The sequence below is a fragment of the Phoenix dactylifera genome, chromosome 1 (genome assembly GCF_051530095.1).
Source record: "Phoenix dactylifera cultivar Ajwa chromosome 1, Ajwa_hap1_PhDact_Kaust_v1.1, whole genome shotgun sequence".
Lineage (NCBI taxonomy): Eukaryota > Viridiplantae > Streptophyta > Magnoliopsida > Arecales > Arecaceae > Phoenix > Phoenix dactylifera.
The window spans coordinates 18020123-18046536 of NC_143190.1; the positions used below are offsets into that span (position 1 = coordinate 18020123).

Consider the following 26414-nt stretch of genomic DNA (forward strand, 5'->3'; position numbering starts at 1 on the left):
AACATGGTAATACTTCATCTTCCAAATTCACCTAAAGATTTTGCACCTCTCCCACCATTTCTTGAACTCTACATGGTTGAAGCAGCATTGTGTGTATGGTTAAACATTCCGATCAAGTTTAATATCGTACAATTTCGGTCCTAGATAAATAAAATCTGAAGTTCTAGATTTCATCTCAGGATTAGACCATGCCCCTCATATGATTTGCCAAGAGAGCACCAGCAGAAGGAAGCTTTATAATCTGATATGAAGAACCATTTGGTTACTCCTTTGAAGATTAATTTCCTAAAGGAAGCACCAAGACCATTCATCATGAGGATGAGCCATCAATTTTTGGTAGATTGCAAATTACTTGATTCAGTTTGTATAAAGTCGGATGATCAAGTTAATACACTAAAGACGCAAGGAAATTTACTTAAACTGGAGAATTCTAGGATGTGTTTCATGTACCATCTAATAAAAGGAACAATGAAGCAATTATTATGTATCCGCTCATTCTTAAAAGCCAGATGCCAAGCTCAAATTTTATTAGTCAAGAAGTCAGAGTCTAGTCAATAGTACTTATTGGATACTCTATAACTGGTAATTAAGTTTCAAATATCTGGTAAGGAATGTGGAACATGACTGTTGGGCTTTTAGATGATTAATGATAGTTCATGCATGTGTCTCTTAATATTTACAAAGGCAATTATCATGTCTGTCTAGAAAGCAGTCATGCCATATAAACTCATCATGTGGTAGAATAATGAAGAATGAGGAAATGGCATAGTTGAATTTATGCCTTTGATTATAGTGAAGGCTTCCTCTTTATATCTCCCCTCACCTATTTTCTTCCTTCCCTATCCCAATTTATTCTTCCTCTTGTACTTAAATGCCTAAGATTCCTACATCAGCATCAACAAGTCAGTTTAAACTCTAAAATATATCATTTATTTGGTTCCTCCCTCATATTAGCATTTCTCTCAATACTTTGTCCTAATACATAATTTTCAAAATTTAAATATGACCATCCAATGAGTCCCAAAGATTAATAAATGATTGCATTGGAGCAACCGTAAGATTCCTCAGTCGTTAATGATACATACTGAATTTGGAATTCTATATGAGGCACCAAATAACAAAATACAATTACAACAGAATCAACCTTATAGAAGGTAGTCTTTCATGTCTTGTTAGGCTAACAACTTTACTAATGTGAAACCAACAAGCAAATTCTGAGTTATCATCCCAATAATTATGAAAGAAGAATGTACACCATTTTCGATACTATTGAATCTGAATATATTAGCCTCAATATAGAACAGAATTGGACTACAAACTTGACAAATAAATCTTCAGTAGAAGATTTAACGATTTCAAATCAATGATGGAATCTATATATTGAAGATATCATATATCTTTAGTAAAAGATTTAACGATTTAAAACCAATGATGGAACCTATATCTTGAAGATCCATATAATGATGTAACCATAGAAAATAATGAGAAAGCAAAATCTTTTATTTTGGAGATCTTTTACATAAGCATCAAATGGATGAAAAAATCATCAATGGCTTTTGTAGCACAATACTGTATATGGCTAATCAAAACCTATGGAATTCGAATTATGAATATTATAAGACATCTAAATTAGGTTCAAATAAGGGGATTTTTCATTGATACGTCTTATCACATATTTTGGTGCACTAATGCAACCGATATTTTTTATTTTGTACCACTATATATACATATATATATACATATACATATGGCTCTTCAACATGAATGACCGATCATTGCTATTGGAATTGTTAGATCTTTTGGCAAGTGTTTAATGTGTAGTCTAACTTTAGAATATTCCCCACATATCTAGTGCTCAAATAATTTAGTAAAGAAAAATAAGGAGTTATTAAATGATTTTAAGGTGTATAACCATAATAGGACATGTAACAATACATGCAAAAAGTGAATGACAATGCTTAGGCTGTATTTGGCATCATCAACAATTTTTATTTGAAAAAATTTAAAAACAAGATCTCTATTTCACTTATTTTCTAAATTTCTAACAATAGAATCCTATTTGGTGATTGCTAGTGTCTTTTATTTTTCACAACAAAATATAAAAAATATCTTGGAAGCAAAAATTAAAACCATTTCAATCCCTAATAAGGTAAAATTCATCCCTGATCCTTGTGTTTTAACCCCTCCCCAGATCTTTTCCACAACCACATTATCATATTATCAACCAACTTTCTCACTTCCCTACCATCCTTTCTTCTTCCTCCCCTCCTCTCTATTCTCTTCTCCAGCTTTGATTTAAGCATGTTCTTAACTCTCACACTCCCCAAAACCTATCAAAAACCCTCTTTTCTATGTTTTTTTCTTATGGGATTTTCACCCTATTTTGCATATATTCTAGTGAAGCATTAACAGAGATGCCTTTCCCTGTGAGAGGAAGGAGTTGGAGCAGCAGCAGCGGCAGGGGATGGGGCAGGGGCCACGATTGAAGCAGTGGAACACAATGAACATTGGCTTTGAGGTGATAGCGGTGGCGGTCACCAACATCCGCTGTCATGATCCCCCCCCCCCCCCCCCCAAAAAAAATAAAAAGATCCCACATTTGCCCCAAATTCTATTACCAATGTGATGACCGAATTCTGCTCCAACCATGTGCTACTCAAAAATGAGATACACCATCTCGATACCGAGATCCGTACCAATGTCACATTATTACTGTCTCGCTAAACATGTTACAAAAGCTAGTTCAACGTACTAAGTATCGATACGCCACCCGTACCACATACACATACCAAACTGGTACGCTATGCTACGCTCCGTACAGTCCAGTTCGGCATATTCTATCCATCCAGTTCGGTACGATATGGTATAACTTGTTCAAAAAGTTATTTTTAAACATGGTGAAAGTAAAAATTCCTCACTTCTAAATTGTACATAAATTGTAATTTTTTTTATAAAATAAAAAAATAAAAATAAGAGAAATATCTTTCTCATATCAGATTTCATGCTTTCACCTTTAAAAATAAAAAACAACAAAAAAATTGATACCCAACAAAGCCTTAACACTAGCAATAGACTACTTACTTCTAAAAGACCTGGTCCAACTAATGTCACAAAAAAAATTCTGATCTAACAGTGACTGGTAACAAAGATACAGGCAAGCTGCATGATTCTTTGTCATAGGAATTGGAAAATACATAACTGCAGTTGCAATCTCAACTGTGGATCATATAAAATAAATAACCCAGCAAAAATGTACAATAGAACGCAGACCTGATACAAGATAACATTTGATGAGATACATGATGTCCAATGTTACAAAACAAAGTACACCATGCATGTGCTTGATAGCAACACAAGACATACTCCTTACACTCGCTAAAGCTACTCCAAAATTGGAAACATATAGCTAAATGGGCGCAGAAAGCAAACACCAACCGACTTTGCAGTGCTGGAAAAGACACAAGAGCCTTGATAGCAGAAAACCTAGCACCAAAGCTGGAAATAGTAAACAATCATTACCTTTGCTTGAAAAATATTTGGTCATCATAGGATGAGTCAATGTTGATAAGAATGTCATAAGTCTTTATTGGGAGACAGATGTCTTATTTCTTTCGTAGCTTGTCTCGTCTTACTTTCACAAATTTTCGGCCAGACTTGTCCCCACCACCACTACCCAAAGAAAAGCTTCCTCCTGAAGGAAACTCTACATTACCAGCTGCCTGAAATGGGGATGGATTTCGAGAGGTTGAAGAATTTGGATGGCTACCAAATTGGAAAATGGATGATCCACCTGACAATGGTGCCGCAAGTGAACTGCTTGGTTGAGCAAATGTTGAAACCATAGAAATCTCTGCCTGGTTAGTGTCATCAGCTATGCTGTCCTCAACATTCATCTGATCACTTCCAGTAGATCCTGAGCTAAAACCAGCAGATGCAGTTGACATTCCAAATACAGGTTGTGCAGAAAAAAATGGCGTTGTAGTACAGCCCGCTGAAGTGAATGCAAATACTGAGCCTGATGATGAACCAAATGCAAATGAACTCCCTGGTGCAGATGTAGACAATCCAAATAAAAATCCAGTAGATGGGGATGCAGTAGATCCAAAACTGGTACCAAAGACAGATGATGTGGATGGTTGAGAACTTGAACCGAGTAAACTAGTAGTAGCTGCAGAAGAGCTGGTCCCAGGGTTGGAAGAGTTGGTACCAGCTGAAACAGAAAATCCAGAACTTGAACTAAAAGATTTAGTACCAGTGGATGCATGCCCAAATGGTGAACTACCAAAACCAGTTGAGGAAGAAGTACTGAGTCCAAATGTTGGAATTGACAGAAAGGAACCTATTGGACTTGCTGAGCTTTGAGAAATGTGTGAGACCCCACTTCCAGATTGGGCTGACTGTGTGCCAAAAATAGATGCAGATGTAGCACCAAAACTAGCAGCAAGGTTCTGAGAATTGTCAACAGCAACAGATGGACTCAAACTACTAGACTGCCCTGAAGCACTGGATCCAGAAATGCTGATTGCACCTGAAAATGCTGATGACGGTGCAAGGACAGATTGGCTGGCACTCATACTTCGTGCAGGAGCAGTGGAACTGCTGCCCATGCTTGAACTTGCACATACTGTTGCCACAACAGATGAATCACCACCAGTGTTTGAAAATGCAAATGGTATTGTCAGAGCAGATGAAATGCCGCTGCCTGTGCTTGAAAATGAAAATGTGTCCAGAGCAGTAGAACTCCTTGAGCTGAATGGTGATGCCTTGGTAGGCTTTGCCCCAAAATCCATGATATCAGATTTATCCTGGGGAGGAGAAACTGATATTGGAAACCCTTTTGAGGTACTAGACCCAAACTGAAGTGTATGAACTGCGGAAAATGTAGGTACTGCAGGTGATATAGATAAACCACTAGAACTGATTGCACTGGAATGGCTGGTGGAGAAAACCGAGCTCACAGTGATATCAGAAAATGTCACAGCTGGAGAAGTGGAAAATGAGGAGTTAGAGGATGAGTGCAGTGAGCCATTGCTTAAGCTTGGAGCAGTTGAAGCACCAAAAGAAAACATAGCAGGTGTTCTTGATGTTGATATGCCTGAGGAAACTGCAGTTCCAGCTGATTTGATCAAATCTCCACCCTGCTGCATTTCACCACTTCTATTCAACTTCGAGTTGTCATCTACAATTGCTGAACTGTCATTGCTGCAGCATAGACCAAAAAAAGAGTTAATTCAACTCAAGAAATGCATCTAAAACTTGTGAAGGTACAAGCAAAGAATCAGACTAATGTCCCAATGTCAGTAAGATACTAAAATTTCATTACATATTTATTATTTATTATTAACACTAATAAAATCAAAGATGCAATGTGCTAATAAGGAGATGCTGCTAGCTTCTTTTAGCTTTCTACAGGTAACACTGAAAACATAGATGTCAAGTTTTGATAACCAATGAAAAACAATACAATGGCTCTAAAAGTACAATTTCTGAGACCAACGTGGGTGAAAAGCACAGCAACCATAGTCATGAAGCATTTTGCCAACTATTTGGGTCAGTGTATAAGTCTATTCACTAATTATCCCTATTAAGGGCAATCAAAGCCATTATTCTGTCCTTCCTATATCCCTTCCAACAACTCCCATCCTAGACCTAGGTCTTTCGCTCCTTTTTTCTAGGCCTCTTACTACACGTTACAGAACATGCTCTAAGCGGATCTCATATCTTTGTCACACGTCGCTACCATCTCAATAAGTTTTTTATCACTTTGTCTTCAACCATTGCCCCTTTGCAAACTAGTTTCCCACCCTTCTTCTTTTACCTTGCATCCTAAAATTCTTATTTCCATATTAATCACTCAACCTTTTCATGCCCAACACTCTAAAACTATACAATATTTCATGGCCTATTGCTGTCTCACAAATTAGCCCTTAAATCTCTGCAGCACACATCAATCAGATAACACCCTACAAATATCCTTCCGCTTATTCACTCAGCTCTAATACTATTAGCTATGTCATCATCTCTCTCACTTCTGTTGTATAGTCCAGACTAACAAAGTGGGGAAACACCTTAAGCAGAAAGTATTATGCCTTTCCACAGACCAAAATAAAATGGTTACCTACAACTCTGACTATGTCCGCCAGCATCGAGCACATGCATTGCACGTGATTTCTTCAAATAACATTTAATGGATGTCGTGATTCTACCATCATGATTAAAGTAAATTTCTAATGAATATGAATGGGCATACTTAATAAAAAAAAAATAATCTGTATAAAAATTAAGATTTAATTTTTCAGATAAGACTAAAGCTTACGTAGCATCAAGAATGTATAATGGATGTGATTTCTTCAAGGGAAGTAGCAATTGATGGTTATTATGTTCCCATCCATCATGACTAGAGCAGCTTGCTAAATAAAAAAATATGAAGGAATATGCTTAATAATAAAAGATATATTCTATATAGAGATTAGGGTTTAGATTTTTGGAGGAGATATATCAAAGATGGAAATAGTTTCTTTGGAAAGATTAAGTTTATATGCCATTTTTATTCTAAATGAAATAACGTGGTGGTCCAACTTTCCTTTTCAAAATAACAGTAGAAGGAAGAAAAGAGAGTTTCTATGCACAAAAAAGCTATATGATTTGTTAGACTTAGGTCCAAAGCTAGACTCAATTTTCACATGTTAATAACTCTAAATAGTAAAGATACCTCATGCTTAATTATAATTAATAAAGCCCCATCCTATTTTTCTATCTAAATTATTAAAAAAAGAAAATAAGGCTTCTAAGCAAGGTTCATACTAATGCATACCACCTGTACTGAGCATAACATATCATACCGATGGTAAACCCATACTTGGTATGGAAGGCGTACCAAGTGCTGGTACCCCAAACCGACAAGTACCAATACTGTATGAACATGTTATTGGTATAGGTACCGAAATCGGTATAGCAAACCTTGCTTCCAAAGGTACCTGACACTAAATGGATAGATGCACCCATACAGCCCACATAACTCATGATGGTTTTTTCCATTTATTCCTCATGATTGGGATTCCCAAAGTCTATCAACATTATGTAAGCATAATATAATATTTTTCACTACTATTATAATGGGAGAAGCATACCATGTGGTCTGGTTACAAAAGGCCAATCAGCCACAAAAAAAATTCAGACACGGTCGGCTTCTCACATTAAAATGTTAGAAATTTAATTGGGCATAAAAAGGGGGCATTAGGTGTAGGAACCCTAGAAGAATAGAGCATAGCTTTTAGATAATATCTCCTCATCTAATTCTAATTTCATATATGCTGACAATCTTGGCCATTTACCTACTTAGAGGTCCAAGCAGTAACAAGTTTATATAAGTTAATCTCTCCTTTTTGTAGGCTATAATGATGAAGTTATTTCTCTTTAACTTCCAAAAAACATTATCTTGAATTAAAAAATATCATAAATACATATAACCCAAACTGCAAGATTAAACTTTAGGCATCCTGTAACAACTAATCATGATTTACAAAAACAGAAGATTACAACAGAAATTAAACGCTGATACATTCCTCAAAATACCTGTCTATATGACTAAAAGACTCAAGCAGGTGTAAGTAAGAAATGATCAGTGTCCTACAAAGAATAATTGTTTGACTAAGTCTATTCTTTAAAGGAAACTTTTTCATACAAGGAAAAGAGAAAAGTAGGAAATACAATGACAATTAAACAGCTGTAAATTTTTAAAAGTAAAAGAAAACCCAGTTCATTCAGTTTTTGATCCTGACCTCACACTAATTTTCATGCCAGCAGTCTCACTGAAACCTGTTGTACTCACAATTGATGAAAATGTAATGGTCGACTCATCTTTGGAGCCAAAACTAAACGGAGCATCTGTTTGTTCCTTCTGATAAGATGATCTGTGAAGCAGAAGGCTTGGCATGGCAGGTTTTGGAGGTGGCTGGGAATGAGTGCTGGGAGCAGGTGCCACAGGAAATGCAAAGCCAGTGCTTTTCTCAGAAACAACAGGTTTAACGGAACCCTTCATGTCAGCTTCTCCAGTAGATATGGAACTTGGAGAAGGGATGTGTTTGGATGAATATATCAGAAATCTCTTTGCTGTTGCTGACTCAGAAGTAACATCTTCATGCTTTAATATCTTTGCCTCAACATTATCATCTATAGTGTTTACTGGACCAGAAGTGTCTTTGTTATTATTATCATCATCCAGCTCCAGCGAATCCTTCAAAAAATGATAAATATAAGTCCATGTAATAAGATAAGTAAAACCACATAAAATCAGGATGATAATGTTCATATATCCAACTGAAATTTTGCTATCATATCACTAGAATGCAAATAGAGTTTCATACCTCAGGTGCGATGCTTTTAAAAGCTAGATTCTTTTGTGAAGGAAAAGCAGCAGAATCTGAGATCCTAACATGTGCAGAACTGTCACCATGCATGGAATCTGCGACATGCACAACAGCATCATCTGCGCTATTGCTTTCAGATGCTGATTTAACTCCTGAAACAGAAGATTTTATGGGGCTATTTTCTTCCACCTTGACTTGCTTTTGAGGAGTATTTCTGATATCTAGCAGAGGGGAATCACTGACAGCATCCAAATTATCATGGTCTTCCTCATTTAGAGACTTAGATGAATCTATATCCTTCATGTTTTCAAAAACCCGTCCACGTAACGAAATATGAGTTAACTTTGAAGGTGATTCATCCCTAGAAAAAGTGTTTGCTCCAGATGATCTCTCTTTTGGTGAAGGCACTAATTTATCAAGCTGTTGCAATATTTTCCTGGCAGTCTCAATTGACTGCAGCGGAGTGAGAGCAATATTTTCATAAGCTTTTCTATTATCTCCCTTTTCTGAAATCTGTAAGTCTATGTTATCATGCTTCTGGTCATCCAGCCCAACAGTCTTTTGCATTGATGCAGAACCTTGGATAAAACCATTGTCAAGTGGAGTCGAGGGACTAGGAAGAAGATTTCCAGGAAGTCTTGAGTGTATATCTTTTGTAAGAGATATCATATTAGACTTCTGGCGAATTCTTCGTATAGGACCAACAGATCCAAAATCACTATCTAAAGCCGAAATACCTCGCTTCAAGACCTGCTCAGAAATATCAATAGCACATTCGGTAATCAGATCATGAAAATCTGATAGATCTAAAGAAATAATATCACACTTTGCTCATATGCCCTGCCCCAGAATTAATATATGCCATTATGTTCATCTTAAATAAGACAGTAACACACATAGTTACGGCAATATAGACAATAGTAAACTGTAAGAAGGGAGGTTAAATACAGTAACAAGGTTTTGAAACCGGGTGAGGGGACATATCTTAGAAAACATGAACAGAAGCAACAAGGTCTGGGGTAAAATATGTAACTATGTAACCTGAATCAAAAATAAATAGACATGAAGTTTTCATAAAATGACCTATACTGATAAGTCTAGTACATTGTTGTCGTGGTTCTCCATTCACAAAAGGAAACATAAAAAGCATTATCTCAAAACACTTCAATATATTAACTCAATTAAACTCAACTCAACTAGGCTTTAATCCCAAACTAGTTGGAATTGGCCATATGAATCCTTTTCCTCAATTCCAGTCAGCTTAGGATCATATTTTCTGAAAGATGTTGATATATTAAGTCCTTCCTTACTACATCTTTTCTATGTGACTTTCAGTCAACCTCTACCCTATTTTCCTTGTACAATCAAATCACTCCTTCGTACTAGTGCATCTCCTATATTGTACATATCCAAACCATCTAAGTTATCCTTCTCTCAATTTATTCTTAATTGGTGCTACATCCATCTTTTTATGAAAGACTTTATTTCTTATTCTATCTTTTCTTGTATTACCACACATCCATATCAACATTCCCATTTCAGCCAAACTCATATTGTGTACATGTTACTGTTTCTATTTGCCCAACTTTTTATATCACAAAGCATAGACACTTGAATGGCTATCCTATAAAATTTTTCCTTCAATTTGGCAAGTATACGATCACATAAGACCCCAGTTGCAACTCTCCATCATATCCAACCTACTTTAATCCTATGGATAACATCCTCTTCGATCTCCCTTTCCTTAGGAACAATCAATTCTAAATACTGAAAATGATCACTCTTAGAAACTTTATGATCCTCAATTTCCACTCTATTTTCATTTCTATTTCTAATTTTACTAAAAATGCATCCCATGTATTCTGTTTTGGTCCTACTCAACCTAAAATCCTTGAATTCTAATGCACTTTCCATAATTTCTACTTATGATTAACCTCGACTTTAGTTTCATCTACTCTGACTATACATCCGCAAAAAGTATGAACCTAAGAATATCGTCCTGAACATGCCTAGTACGGTCATCCATAACTAGCACAAAAAGGTAAGGACTTAGAGCAAATCCTTGATGTAAACCTACTAAGATTGGGAACTCATTAACATGAAAATCAATAACATGAAACTCATTATGGTTATGGACAAAGGTTCACAAATAAGTTGAGCATAAATGCCTCATATTAGATCATTTCAAACTTTCAGAGATGAGGCTACTTTCTTTTCAAATCAAATTATCAAAGGCATTCCAAATATCAAATTCACTCCTAGCAGCATAAGTCGTCTGATTTTATCTTTTCTATCAACAATTGACAATTTATTATTGAACATTCTTATCCACTTATGTTTATCTAGGTATGTTGTTCAACATGTATATTAACCAGCTATGCTAAAATAGTCCCTCAAACAGTAAATGTTAATCCCCAAATATAGCATTATAAAACTTATTCTGGATACTGTCACTCCATGAATAAGAGCTTGTTAAGCGGTAAACCAGGTCCCATAGTGGTCAGCTAGGAAAGTCCAAGAGGCAACATTATTAAATGTGCTACCTCAGCGCCTTAGTGCCCCTTACTCAAGGAAGGCAACTTCCATGTGCACTTAAAAAGCATGCCTTATGCGCACCTTGCTGAGACATTGAAGCACAGAAACACATGCCTTTATGATGAAGCATGTATGTTGTTTGTGCATGTGACAGTGTGTGGTCACAAGTACGTTGTACATGTTGCATGCTGCTATGACTGTTTGGTGTGAACATTCATATCTGCATTGTGATTTATTTGTCATATAACTGTCTGTGAACATATTGAGCATCATGAATTCATTACAAATATATATACACGCATGCATTATGTATGCATGTATGCACACAGATATTTGTGTGCATGGTGCCTTTCTAAGGCACACATCTTGCTGTGAACCTTGCACCTGGGCTCCAAGAGATCGTGGAGCCCTGATTCACCGGAAGCCTTACTAACTAGTGATTTGGACCATTGGGTCCACTACTATTAGCACTTTATCATTTGCTAGGCAATGCAATTTCAGTAATTTATGCGGAACCTCCTTGGAGCACTCCCAATCATGCTAAAGTACTCCAAGTTATGTCTAAAATTTGGACATAAATGGAACCAGCCAATTTGATATTCCAGTCTAGGGAGGGCCAAAGTCCATTTTTCCCAGTGTTATCCCACTTCAACCCTAAGTTTAAATTTATCAGGTGCTTGGCTAGCATTCTATGATAAAAATAGCATGCGGATATACACCTTGACAAAAGAAAAGGCACTACAGGACTAGAAAGAATGGGCTACCTGCCTGCCACCAGAATGCAGGGTGCTTGCTAGAGCCTGGTGAGATGATGATGGGCCATGAGAGACATTGTTGGAAGGTCCTGCACCCTGAAATGACAGAACAAAAGTTGTAGTAGGAAAGAAGAATTACACAGACAATGAACATCTATGAGTTCCATATCAGTTATATAAAAATGAGAGAGCATAATCAGTTTCCATCACATCAAATAATACCTTCATGTTTGCTGTAGGATGGACCTTAAAATATGGAGAACAGGACATTCTATATATGGCTGATCTGCCTCTTGGTTTTGGTGTCATAAAACCATTTTCAGGGAGATCAGGGGTTTCGGAAAATCGAACAACAGACTTTGGCATAACGGATAGGTCAAATGGTTTTGATATACAAAGTGAATTACTTGGCATATTTTTATCTCCATGAAAAACTTGGCTCCGCAAACTTAGAGCAGAAGAGGGCACTTTTGAAGACCTAGACCCCATATATGCTTTTGCAAGTTCTGCTGGTGAAGCAGCTTCATCCTCAGGAATCTGCAAAACATCATTAGATAAATACATGTAGAATAAAAAGCAGAATAACAGAAAGTATATCAGCAGACAACTAGCTGAAAGTTACCATCATTTTGAGGGGAAGAAAATGTTTTATGAACAAACTTATGCATGGGTAGAATTATCTAAGGGGATTAAAAAAATGAAAATTGTGAACATTAAATTTTACCACCACAAATAAATTTTGGCTTTTGAAAAAAGGATCATGGTTTTATAGAAAGCATTCAGCAAATGAAAGCTAAAGATGAAGAAAAACAGAGGTGTTATTAACCATAACTTCTTTACTAAATTCATAACACCTACCACTCCTTTCAGAACTGTTTGAAGTTTATCATGAGGATAAAGCAGTTGGTTCTCCAGACCAGGCGAATACAAGACAAAGCTTGATGAATTTTTTATGATATGACACATAATATTGCTCTTTCAAGATATGTATGTTATATTTTTAGATAAGTGTTTACTACCACATAGATTCCCCATAGCAATGGCGGATTATCAAGAGGATGAGCTTTGGTGCAACGGTAAGGTTGCTCCATTGTGATATGAAGGTCATGAGTTTGAAATACAAAAATAGCCTCTCCGCACATGGGATAAGGCTGAGTATATCCCACTCTCCTCAAACCCTACAATGGCCGAGCCTTCTGCATTGGCCACCTTTAATGGAGGACTACTAAATCATAGTTAAAAGAACTTGAAAAGCAATTGCGACATACAAGTTTTCTTGCAATTAAACTTTTTGAAGGAGTTGAACAATCTTGTAATGATTTGGAGCCCCCTACTCCATTGTCTTGTGCTGAAACAACTGTCTCTTCCTTTTCTTCCTTATTGGTTGTAGGTTTTGACATGTCTGGATCAAAAGTTCTTGAGTGCAGTAATTGTGTCAAATAATCAAACTCAACCCTGTTTAACATAGAATGTTATTAGAGATAGAATCCTATGGCAACAGACAAAATAGTCTGCAAACATATGCATAACAAATATCAGATGACTAGGAAATTTACTTAAAAGTAAGAATTGCCAAATAAGCAAGAAAGAAAAGATGTTCTGAAATGTTCTAAACAAGCTCTGGCCACACCTGATGAGATTTGTAGGTTATAACCAAGGATTGAAAATTCAGTTCTGATATTGGTTTTACTTAGGCTTATGGAGCATCGGTTTTGGAAATCTTAAAAGTTTTGCTCCAAGTTTTGAAGCTTTTCAAAAATCACAAAAAAATCAGAAAAATGAAAAATCGAAGACAAATAAAAGAAGCCAAGAAAAGTTACAGAAAAACACTTGGACATTTTGTGTAGTTTCAACAGTTTTTGTCTGAAGTTAATGATGCATTTACTTAGGCTTATGGAGTATCAGTTTTGGAAATCTTAAAAGTTTTGCTCCAAGTTTTGGAGCTTTCCAAAAATCACAAAAATTTCAGAAAAATGAAAAATCGAAGAAAAATAAAAGAAGCCAGGAAAAGTTATTGAAAAGCACTTGGACATTTTGTGTAGTTTCAGGAGTTTTAATCTGAAGTTAATGATGTATGTAAGTTCATCAAGTGTACTTATTTTTTGTACCATAAACAACAAATATTAGTTTACTTACTGAAAATTTAGCAGAAAGTTTATTATATTTAACAAATGCATAGCTTTTTAATGCCCAGTGTATTCAAATTGTTTTTTTTTACTTCATCTTTTTGAGCAAATAGGACAGGTGCTTTGTTTGTAAAAGTTTTTGGTAGAATTCAAAATTATTTCTCATATTTTTATTATAATGGTTATTTAACTAAATGGATGTAAATATAGATTATTATATCCAAGGTTCGCCGTCTCGGTACCGGACCCTGTACCGGTGCCACACTAGCATAGTATTGGAACCAAGGTCCGCCATACCGGTACCGGTCGGCGTACCGGTGGCGTCCCGGACCGGTACAAAACCTGTCCCGTACCGGTGGCGTACCGATCCGAACCGGTGGCGTACCGGTCCAAACCGGTCCCGTACCGGTTCTTCAACAATAAATTACCGGTACCGGATTTCACGCTGATCTGGTACCGGTCCTAGGCCGGACTGGTACATACCGGCCCGTACCGGCCGGTACGGACCGGTACGGCAGACCATGATTGGAACGGTACGGTACGCGGTTCTTTTGGCATACCGAGTGTCATACACTACTAGTACTGGTACCGGCTCTGAACCAGTACGGTACAGTACGCTTGGTACCGTCCAATTCGGTATGGTACGGTATATCATGATTATATCTTACATTGAAAAGATGTCACTGCTAGAATGAAAGTTTCTTATGTTTAGTTGTTCACACTACCGTCCGGTTCGGTACGGTACGGCATACCGTGATTATATTTTATATTGAAAAGATGTCACTGCTAGAATAAAAATTTCTTGTGTTTAGTTGTTCACACTAGTCTTTATTAAGTGCTATAATAGAGACCTTTCTGGAGTGTTCGACCCATCTGGATTATATTTATCAATCATGAATAAATATCCCCCTCTTTCAACTCAGGGAAACAAAAATGACCTGAAACTAACACTACATAGCTTCCTTACTTGAAGAAATGACCTCAGTATGATAATAAATACCAAAATATGCTTAAAAGCATCATATATACCTGGTTTTGGTCAGTTGCAGCCAAAACCATAAACACCAAACAAATCCCCTTTTGGGGTTTTCTTTTTTTTTCCTGCAGGTGGGGGGGGGGGGGGGGGGGACGACAAATGGCATGACAAAAATCTCAAGAGTATGTTGGAAGACTGATAACCATATCTACCCATATCTACCTGACAAAACCTTAAATTGTTTTTAGAAAAATAAAGGGAATAAGGTGTAGGCAATAAAGAGGAAGGTTCATGATCCCAACAACTCCAAGATTTTTGTGGTACTTTAATACAATTAAAATATGACACCCACTGTATCCTGAAAATCTTGGACTTAAAAAATCTACAACCTCTCCCATTGCCCTGTTTCTCCCTTTCTTTCTTTCCTTTCTCAGCTTGAATGGGAGGTTTCACGTTATATATCTCAACCACAATTCACATGGATAAGGAAGCCAAGCATCAAGACATCACTAGATAAGCACTAGCTATACAAAGTAACATTTTAATCAGTTCTCGAGTATCACATGGTAAGTACTTTCCTTGTGAATGTTTTCTGCTTCAGTAGTTCTTCAAGTTCAGAAATACCACCGATATCAGGATTATTCGTTTGCTCAACTTCATCATTTCTTCTATTTTCTAGCAATTTGGATGATCGATTCTGCAGCTGGTAATTCCAAACAACAAAAGATATTATTAATAATATATTTATATTTTTTGGTGACTAATAATAATAAACTTATAGTTAAAAGATAATACCATCATGGATTTTGTGTTCCAAAGAAATAATGAATAATGAAAATTTTGAATAACCAAGAGCAGAGACATGATGAGATTAAATGTGAAATTGCAACAGAAAGAAAGAGTATCATAAGCAAGTAGCAGTTATGCACAGGAAAGGCCTTAACATAATTTTTGAGGAATAAAGAAGATATGGATAACAGAACAAGGAGGGCAAGTTCAGAGAAAGACACACACCCTCAATGGATATCAACTTCTTGGTAGCCTGAAGCACAAAACTAAGGAATCTATATAAAATAATAGTAATTACTTTAATTTAATGCAATTAAACTACTGGATGTTTTTGTTTACATCATGTCCTATTGATAGTGGTTGTTACCTGCATATTAAACTGCAAATCATACAAGCAGTGCTATCTGGACACTTAGTAGAGATGCTAGTATTTAAGCATCACCAAGTGTTACAAATGGAAGCCACCAAATATCTATGCATAAGATCGTGGTATATGTATAGTCGCTTTTTTGATGCATATCTAACATAGAAAAACTGAGAGAGATCTAAACAAGTTAATAGATCAACGATGAGTTTGTAGCATTTAAAAACGTCGTTTTAGGGAAAGATACTTAAAACCGATCCTTATGAAGAACCAGAAACTCCTAAAGCTATAAGTCATTAACATGAGAGGGAAAAAAGGTTTTGAGAGATCACATCTTGCTGCAGGAACACAATAGAATTCAACATGCCTAAGATTAAAAAGGACAATGTAGAGGCCAATTGAAAATGATTCCTAGCATTTTGAAAAGTCCTGAGACTCCAAAATCTCAACCTTAAATTCATGTCTGCAGGGAAAACAAAGTTCCCAAAATCCAGCTTGTGCACCTATGTAAAAGATAGTGATGCAGAGGAGAGGGTCAGGATGTTTCCATTTTAGGATAGATGAAAATGTACAGAAATGGAAGAAGAGCATTCTAGGGCATCTGTTCCAACAATTATTTTTCCCTCACACAGAAATAAAATCATGTGTTGTGAAACTACAAAAGATTACATTAGAGAAAGAGCATTAAGGAAGCCTAGGAGTTGCAACAAAAGAGGATATAATAATTAGAGACTGCTGAAAATAGTACAGGCATGTGCAATTTGAACATGGTAAGGCACTTGGTACTCAAAATAATATAAATGAATCAAGAAACAAGTTGACCTATATCAATCCTAAACAAAAGCTTTGAGACATTTTGAGATAATTTGCACTGACAACAAATGAAGACCTTGAAAAGAATAATTTATATGACATAATATATCAAGAACAACAGTAAGGTTCACTGATTTTAATATAGTTATTATAAAAAAGAGAATGATTAACCACACTCTGGAAATGCCTCTTAACTGCAACTATGTTGATCTGCTAAATGATATAAACCTTGTTCCGACAAAAGAAGGAACAATATGAGTAACCCTTTTATTTTTTTAATAGGAAGCTGAGGTATGGAAATTCTGAAAGGCATCTCCTAGCCACTGATTTGAGTTGAAATTAGATCTTCCTACATGTTCCAACCAATACTGAAATTCACAAACTTTAGCTGGTATGAGTGTACATCTTGATATGTACTCCATACTTCTCATAATTAGCATCAAGACACTCAAAAAACTATATGCAGCATTATGTCACAATAAAATAACATACAAAAACATCATGATATATATTAGCTGTTATTCATTATGTTACCAGAAAAATACAACGGTTAAACTAAGCATATTACATAGTCAGACCGCAAGTAAACTTAGAAGGCCTCTTGCATGTGTTTGCCAAGTAAGCTCTTCATTTTTTTCAGGATAGTTCTAAAGGCATTCAAGAGACCGTTGCATACCGGTTGGAAAGAAACATAGTCAAGAAACAGAGAGGAATAAACCAAAGGTTGAAAAATAGCATAGGTTAGTAAACAACTATAACAAAAAAGAAAAATTGGAAAGATAAAACATAAACAAACAAGGCTGCAGTTATACAACCTCCATATTGGAACTCATGAAGAACTCTGAGAGGAATACTAATGAACAGTATCAACTTGTAAACAGTAAACCCATTAACTTAGCTTGCATTGCAACAGTATAATCTAATCCAATTTCATAGTGTTTTCAAAAGCTTTTCTTTAGACACCTTTATTCCTAGAAACGCTAGCATCATTTTAACACCATGAGACATGCTCTCTTATTCCAGAAGTATTTTGGAGATAACATGAATGGAGTTTTAAGCATAGATATCCTCGATAGTAGCTTAGCAATCAATAATTTTCTTTTTAGCCCAATTTACCATGCTGTATGAAGCTTGAAAAATATTAAATCCTTAATTCATCTGAGCATATAAGGAGATTCAGCATCATGGAACATTATTATCGTTCACTCCATATACTAATTGTGTACGCTAGAAGTACCAAATAATACCTCCACTGGTGAATTTTAGATACCAAATAAACTAGCATATTAATTTAGAGTAATCAAACCCCTGTTCTTATGTTTACTTTTCGAAGACACCAAATGCATTCAGCATAAACTATCTCAATTTCTATAGAGATCATCATATATCACATGATAAATGGGTTTTATACATAAAGTCTTCTTAGATTTAGAAATGCAAACCCCAAAAAACACCTGCCCTCTACCCAACTAAGTTTTCCCGATTCTTCTGCAGTTTTACATATGTCACTTCCAAATAATATAAAGATAGGGAAACTAATGTTATTCCGAAATATAAAATGAAGTGCAATTTTACAGAAATGAACTCAAACCAACAGAGAATTATAAAGAAAACTTAGATTGATTTTGTGTCATCAGACCTATCGACGATGGGGTTATATAATATTAATTAGAATTTAAGGATTATTTACACTAGAAAGTTTTACCCAATGTTCGCAATCTCGATATTTGAAACCGTATTGGTCCAGTACCAGCATGATATGGCACCAAACCAAACCGCACTAATAGAAACATACTGGTTTGGTACCGGCTTATTATTTCTTGCCATTTTTTATGTTTTATTTTTTAAATTTTTGGACTTTCAAGGTTATTTTAACGTTTAGGGATCTTTAAATTATGATTTAAGTATATCTTAATGTTAGTTTATTTCACATTGGTCCAAGAAGATTGTATGATTGCTTCATCGATGCAACTGTAATAATTAAATATAGATTTGTAATAATTAAACAGATGATACATATTTTTGAGTTTGAAAACACGAATATCGAATTGATTTGAATTACAAAATGTATACCATTGAGTTCCTCGTGGAGTGTCTATGGCTCTATGCCACTCATACATATCAGATCTTGTTCATAGTTAGGGTTTTAGAAGACTTTTATAGTTTGATTTCACTTGATACATGTAATAATTTATAAAATTATGTAAAAACTATGCAAGTTGTCCGAGAAAATATATCCTAATTGCCGATACACAATGCCAAATTCTCCATGATGTTTAGTTGAATTAATGATGATTTAAATTAACATATATATATATGTTACATATTAATGCAAAAATGGCTGAATTACTTCAGAAAAAATTATCTATATAGAATACTAATTCATATTTTCATGATTTTTTAATCTAAAAAATTATATGATCAACAACAATCATGATTTTTTCTTCAATACGTAGATCACCCTTAAATCTATAGCATATCATAAAATCAGGCCAAAAATATAAAATTTTAGCATGATTTCCTTTGATTTGACCAATTCTTGACCTATTTTAGGCATAAAAATGAAAAAAAAAAGAGAATGAAGAGGAGGGACTGACTTATACCTAATTTGACTTGAATTTGAGGTCAAAATCAACAAAACTCTCTTTTTCCCTGATTTTTTCTCACAAAATCTATCTCCCCTTTGTAAATTTTTAAGAAAAGAGCAAAGAATGGCATCCGAAGGCATTTTTTCTTTTTTCTCACAAGATAACCTAAAACAACTCAAGCCATTTTGTAGCAAGCGGAACCAGGCAGTTCCACTTAGTTCGAAGCGGTTTGGGCCGTTTCCACCAAGTCCCAAACCGATAGGCCAGTCAGTTCGATTCGACATGTCCAAATGGGGTGATTCAGGTCAGGTTGGCAAGCCTAGCTTTACCTAATATTGAGTGAAACTTGTGCAATTTACTAAGGCATGCAAAGATTCAGATGAGGAAAAAACAACATTCGTCAAAACTTCACCTCTCATTAAGAAAACTATTCATTTTTAACACCATATGTTTGAAAGATGCAAATTTCTTTTGGAACAATGACTCATTAAACAAGCCAATCAGAGTCATTAAGAGGATGCAAGTCATACAAAGGTCCCACTTGAAGAGACTAAAAGAAAACCCCATCTATAGTGTAAATGTGATCCAGAAGCCCCATAAGAACAACTTTCTTAACATCTTGTGGTTCTTTAAATACACAATCAAGAGAATTTGGGGCCATGGAGAGATTCTATATAGACATGAAGGACAACCAGTGAAAGAGCGAGATTGACAAAGATTTCATTTCTCATTCACAGATATGACATTGACCAAATTAACGTTGTAAATTATATATGTCAAAATTGCAAATATGTGAAGATCCTTCTTATGACCATAAGCTTGTGAGAGTATGCGTGTTTAACTGTGTTGCTACACAGTTCCACATGCAGCTTAGCCCACACATGCTAATATGAAAGTACAATCACTTCTACATACTGATGACACTTAGCAAATAAAACTTTCTTTGCAACAAATCAATTTATCTCTGTCAATTGCTTGGTATCCAAATATAAAATCTATTATCTACCATATCAAAACTTAGAATCTTTGCACAAATCATACATTTCACAGAAATCATATTGTCAACATAAAACAGACCAATGAATTCTTCACAAGAATGCAAAGAAGTATATAAATACCTATGCTTCGCCAAGTCCAATAATAAAAATTTGATATACCATCCAAGCAAGAACAGCACAAACACAATATCATAAAAATAGCATATAAGGTGGTGATCACTTAAAGATCTCCATAAAGAAGCTAATTAATTTAATATACCAATACATATCCACGGAAAACACAGCACAACTCTGCTTATATCAAAGGGTAATAGAAAAAATGCATCATTTCCAAAGTCAAAAAATAAGAAAACCAATTAAACAAAGATCTATATCAGGCCTAAATTCTAGGAAATATAACTTTAAAAAAATAAAACTTAATGCACTTAATGTACTGCTACTTACAGTGCACGCTACTTCAGGAACTTCTTGGCTCGATAGATGGTTTCCTTCTGTACAAATAGGTCAATATATGGTTATTTGGAACACAAATTTAATTTCAAGCGGTAAATTTGGAAAACATTGATACATTCCAGGCACTGCAGTAGAAAATAGACAAACCAGTACATAAAAAATAAGAGATTCATCCAGATAAAAAGCATACTATGGTTTATGAGTAACTGAGTGAATTAGCAAGTAACTAACCAACTCCCTGCATAAAACAGAGCAATACAGCAACATTGGCATCAAGAAATACAAATCATTTCAAATATCTTTCTAGGATCTGCATAAGGGCATAAGAGTCCAGCAATAAATAAGTAAAAGTTTTGAAAGTATATACAACAAGCCCTAGTGGCAACGGTTGATATCAAGCCCACAATTTTCAAGGTCAGCCATTACTGTAATTGCTCATCATACACCTGAACCGAAGTCTGCAGTGTTACTGTATGTAAGCAATAACCGACCTGATATTCACTAAATTAAATACAACAGCAGTATTGGATGACAAATTCATGCCAACATAAGAAAAACATATTTACAACAAAATATCATTTTCAGTTCTCATACACCAGTTATGGAACTGCATTAGGTAAACAGCAAACAACCCTATAACCTCCATTCCAAAAGATCAACTTGAGCAAGCAGCTAACTACGTAGAAACCATGATAGATCTTATTTAAAGCATCCCTAGTTAGGGGTGACTTCTGGTCACTCCAATTTTGAGGTGTAAAACTTACACAACCAGCTCCTTGTATGTCAGAAATCTAGTTATATGCTTTTGGAAAAGGTGTAACACAAGCAATTGGGATTCAGCTAACAAGGAGGACAAGCATCATGCACTGATGGGTGTACAAGTATTGCTCATCCAACCAAGTTGCAGCATTTAACCTGCTGCCAGGTCCTAAACCACTTCCAAGAAGAAACATAAGGATATATGCCTGCGTGTTATTTTTAACTATTTGGAGATACAGCATGCTAAGGCAGGCTATAACAGTTCATCAGATGTTCCTCTCAAGGGTGAAAAATAAACATTACTGCTGCACACCTGATAATAATTACAACAGACCTTAGAAGAAAAACATCGAGGATCTTTAGGCACTAGAATTCTCATTTTCTATTTACCCTTTATAGAACTACTATAGGGTCGACAAATCCGATTGAACTGATGATTCAATTCTTTTCTGTTCTAGAACAGAGCAAGTGTGACCGGAACTGCTGAACAATCAGCAATTATGATCATATATAAGGTATGGATAAAAAGAATCTGTTGAACCAAACAAGCTTGATACAAGAGTTATTCAGACAACCAAAAACCATACCATCCAAACAGATCACTTATTTATCAGGTACAGTTCCTGTTGACCAACTAAGCGAGAAAGCTGAAAAATTTCACAACCTGCAAGAACTGCAACATATCTTGATTGTGACCAGAGTAAATGTTGGAGTGATGTAATACCTCATCAATCAAGGAAATAGTTTGATATTATACATCCAAAATAGCCTGTAGCCCCTTGCATATCATACTCAGACATTGTGGTAAGCACATTATACAATTATATAGAGTCAATATCTTAACCATCTTCCCCTGCCCTCCCTAACAGACTTGCAGAAATTGGCATGACTCTTTGACTGTTTATGAATAAGTCTACTAAGTCCTAGCCATGTAAACTAGCTATAAGGATAAAAGTGGCTGCACGCATGCAGATAAGTTACACAAACAGAAATACCGTGTATACGAATACTGGAAAAAGTGAAGATTTATTCATGGTGCTTCTTTTTCTTGAACATAACATTTTTTTTGTGATCATAATTACCATGCTTATTCAGCTGAGAGGTGAGTAAGCTGGGAATGAGATATGGGAGTCAGAGAGGGTAAACCAAATGACCTCTCCCATAAGCGAGATACCACATGATACTTAGCCTGTGTACCAAAAAAGATAATATCCTTCTACTCCTACCAGAAATAAAGTTATCCCGAAGAAGATGTCGGAGCTAGAGGTAAAATTATCAACCAATTTGGGACAAGTTAAGTGAGAGAAAACAAACAAAGCTAAAACGAGGAGAGAACAAAATGAAAAAGCAAGCTAAGTTGGCAAATGAATTATCATATGATGTAACAACATAAATTATTGACAGACACACTCAATACAAGTAATCATGCATCAAGAAATACAAGGGATGTTCATATAAGCTCACAAAGTGTTGAAATCAAGCAGACACATAGACCAGTTTGTACACATAAATGAAGCTTCATATGAGCCTAACAGTAATAAAGAACACATGGACCAAACAGAGGTGTAATTAGATGAAAACAATTATGGCCAGCAAGAAAATGTGACCTTAAGCCCACCAAAGTTAAAGCATTTAAGATGCATGGTCACCAACTATATGTCGATGTTGCTTTAAATGAGTAGCAACAGAAGAATCAACAAGTCAAGACACTTATTATTGCCATACAGCAGAGTGATCTTACGCCATATGAGGAAAACCAAATTAACAGAATCACAACAGCTTTCTATGAAACTCACTTGATGGCAGCAAACTGTGTTCTGTAATTGCTAAAAAAGTAGTACTTGTAAGCTAATTGGCCTCATTAAACTAAAATTACATCTCACAGAGATATATCTAAATATCACAAGTTTCACACTCATGGCAGAGTAAAGCTAGCCAGCTAGAGGTCATGATGTAAGAGTAGATCTCAACTACACCGTACAAATGGAATAGTTGCTTACAACAACAAACCAAAATTTCATAGCCAAACTACGGTGGCATTAGGTCCTGTGGTGTTGAGGATAACAATGACAAAGAACAAACAAGTAGTGGTGTTGGTGAAGAGGCAAAAGATCAAGCAGATTGTTAGCCAAAGAAGAAATGATCCAGAGGGACAAGTTGTAGCACTTTAAATAGAGTAATTAAATAAATTTAAGAAACGAGTGCATGCCAAAAGTTGACAAAAAGATCGTCGAAGGAACTAAGACACAAATGGGCAATCAACAGGAGTAGTAGGAATAAACTGAAAAGGGTCAACATAGAGCTAAAACTCGAGCAAGAGTTCAAATGCAAATCCAATGTGAAGACGAAATATAAGAAATGGACCTCAAACCAACTGAACTAGTCTCTGGTTTAAATAGCTTTCACTAGAGGCAAGGTGGTGGTTCCCTCACAAGAAGAAAACAAGACTTGCTTAGCCCCCTATTGTAGATGAAAAAGGCATTAAACAACCCTAATGACCCAACCACATTTGCCAAAAGCATGTCAAACAAACAGAAAAATACAGGCAATAATAAGCTAAATTAAAATTGATGATTTGACGGATAAATTTTCAGATGTTGATATTGAAAGGTTAATAGAGATTGTGCCAGAGAGAATCTAAAGCTGCAGCATCTGTGCACCACAAGTAGAGTTAAGGAAAGAGATAGTAAGAATTGATTAACATTATGAATCCCAAATATCAAAAGCTTTTGTAGTTTATAATATAAATGATCAACCTGGCAGAAATAATATGATATATTTAGGCTTGTAAATTTCAAGAGTCTGAAGATAGAAATAGGATAAGAGACATATAGCTGAGGCTTGAGATTGCAGGACTAGCAGTGGAAGATGCATAATCACCAAAGAGGGATCAAGTTTTAGTACTAAGAAATACCAAATTAGCCGGTATTCATGTTATTCAAAGATGCCAACTTTGAAAAGTAAACTGAATAGATAGAATAATAAAGGGATGACTTGAGTTCCTGATAAGCAGCAACATAGTCCAAAATATGGGCAAGCTCTAAGCAATCAATGGAATTGATCAACCTTCCAACCAGAAAACAATTTTCTTTGGTAGTTAAAAAAAAATAAACAATAAAAAATCGGAAAAATATGCGGCAAGAAGTAACTTTAGATACCCAAGATGGCCGGCAAGAGACATAAACAACACGTCTTCCGAAAATCTCCTCATTTATTATTAAAATCGTAAAATTGATGTCCCCTTCAGGTTATCAGTCCTTCAGACCCAATCAAGAACCCTTAAAATATACAGAGAAGGGCCCTTTCTAAATACATACTATCTGGAACTCGTTTTATTGATTACAGGGTTCTCCTTCTTGCCAAGATTCACAAAATCTAACTCACAAAGCACGAGTTAGCACCAAAACCCTAGGCATTCCAAAACCCTAATCCAAGAACATGCACATAATAACAAAAGGAACAAAATACAAAGAAACAGAAGTGGGGAAATCCAACCTGGAGCTTCCGGTAGCGCCGCGAGACGCTTGCCGAACACGGAGGAGAAGATCCTGGAGGCGCTGCTGGCGATGAACCGCGAGGCGGGGTCGACAAGCTTCGACAGCCATCCGTTGCGGCCCGCCTCCTCCGTCCGGCCCCTGAGCCCACGAGCCACCGCCGGCGGGCGGTCGTAGGGCGTCGCCGCGGCCCTCCTGTGCGGCCGCCGCCGGAACTTCCCTCCGATCCCTCCCTCGTATCCCGCCGTCGCCATCGAAGAAACCAAGAGAGAGAGAGAGGGAGGGATAGAGAGGAGATTGATGAAAGAAGAAAGAGTGGAAACTATGAAGCCAAGCTTTGGGTTATTACAGTAGAGAGAGAAGGGGGGGAGGAGGGAAGGGGAGAGAGAAGGAGAGAGAGCGGTCGGGTCACCACCTCCATTGCCGCCGTATACCTTAAGGGGGCGTTTGGTAACCCCCACATGATCACCACGGTGATCCAAGAAGAGTGGCAAAATATGACCCGACCTGCCAATCCAATTCGTATTTGATCTACCATAAACTGATTTGGGTTTGGCTTAAATAGATTCGGATCATAAATAGGTTGACCCATTTAACTTGTTTATTAATTGGATCGGATATAGGTTTTCAATGTCTGACCCATTTAACCCATATAACTTGTTTAATAGATGAGCCTCATTGGGCCTGATTTTATCCTAAATAAAATAGATGAAGGTTCCAAGAGAACCAAGATCCAATGGCTGGGAGATCACCAGATGAAAACTAACTAAAAAAAATTAAGAAACCCTAGAGCCCCCACTCTTTTCCTCTTTCCCTCCTCCATCTCTCCCTCTCTTCCCCCGGCTGTCGAGCCGCCAAAGGTCTCCCTCCGGCCGTCGCCCCTCTGTCGAAGACCGAAGCCGGCCATTGCCTCCCTTTGCCGAGGCCTTCAATGATGCCGAGGAGGTTGGTGAGGAGGGACTCGACGAAGACGGCAGCGCCACTAGCGTCGGGGTCGGAGGAGGGGGCCAAGGGTCGGAGGATTTCATCGAAATCCGGAGGGTCGTCGGAGAAGCGGAGGAGGGAGTGGTGGCCGCGGAGGGAGATGCAGGGGTGACGGCCCGGGGCTTGCCGTGGTTGGGGTCGTGGGACCTTCTGACTTCCGAGGCGGGGCTTCCGAGAGGTGCACGGCGGCTGCCGGCGGCGGATGAAGGGGGAGGCGGCGTCTTTGGGGCTGGAAGGGTGAGGAAGAGGAAGGAGGTCTTGCCATCTTGGAGGAGACGGGTGACGTTTTTCCAAAAAAAAAAATGAAGACGGGTGAGGCCGTGAGGGGAGAACGGGGATGAGAGGGGGTCGGGTCTTAAACGGGTTTCTTGACTTGTTTACCTGTTTATTAAACAGGTAACCCGACCCGTT

General features: G+C 36.7%; 1 protein-coding gene across 1 annotated transcript; it reads right to left on the reverse strand.

The window, feature by feature from the left end:
- Positions 1–3199: 3199 nt before the first annotated feature.
- Positions 3200–25481, reverse strand: LOC103721995 (uncharacterized). Its single transcript, XM_088721061.2, has 9 exons — positions 25021–25481; positions 20758–20804; positions 15339–15464; positions 12928–13113; positions 11882–12196; positions 11669–11755; positions 8367–9119; positions 7782–8236; positions 3200–5202 (listed from the first exon to the last, which is right to left on the reverse strand). The coding sequence occupies exons 1-9, from the start codon at positions 25271–25273 to the stop codon at positions 3603–3605; spliced, it is 3822 nt and encodes a 1273-aa protein (XP_088577187.2). The 5' UTR covers positions 25274–25481; the 3' UTR covers positions 3200–3602.
- Between the last annotated feature and the right edge of the window lie 933 nt (positions 25482–26414).

Excerpts from the sequence above, each read along its gene's own strand:
- LOC103721995 (XM_088721061.2), bottom strand. The coding sequence starts at position 25,273 with ATGGCGACGGCGGGATACGAGGGAGGGATCGGAGGGAAGTTCCGGCGG. Across the intron at positions 11,756-11,881 it reads ATCCTACAGCAAACATGAAG|GGTGCAGGACCTTCCAACAA; the intron begins GTATTATTTGAT and ends CTGTCATTTCAG. Across the intron at positions 8,237-8,366 it reads TTAAAAGCATCGCACCTGAG|GATTCGCTGGAGCTGGATGA; the intron begins GTATGAAACTCT and ends CATTTTTTGAAG.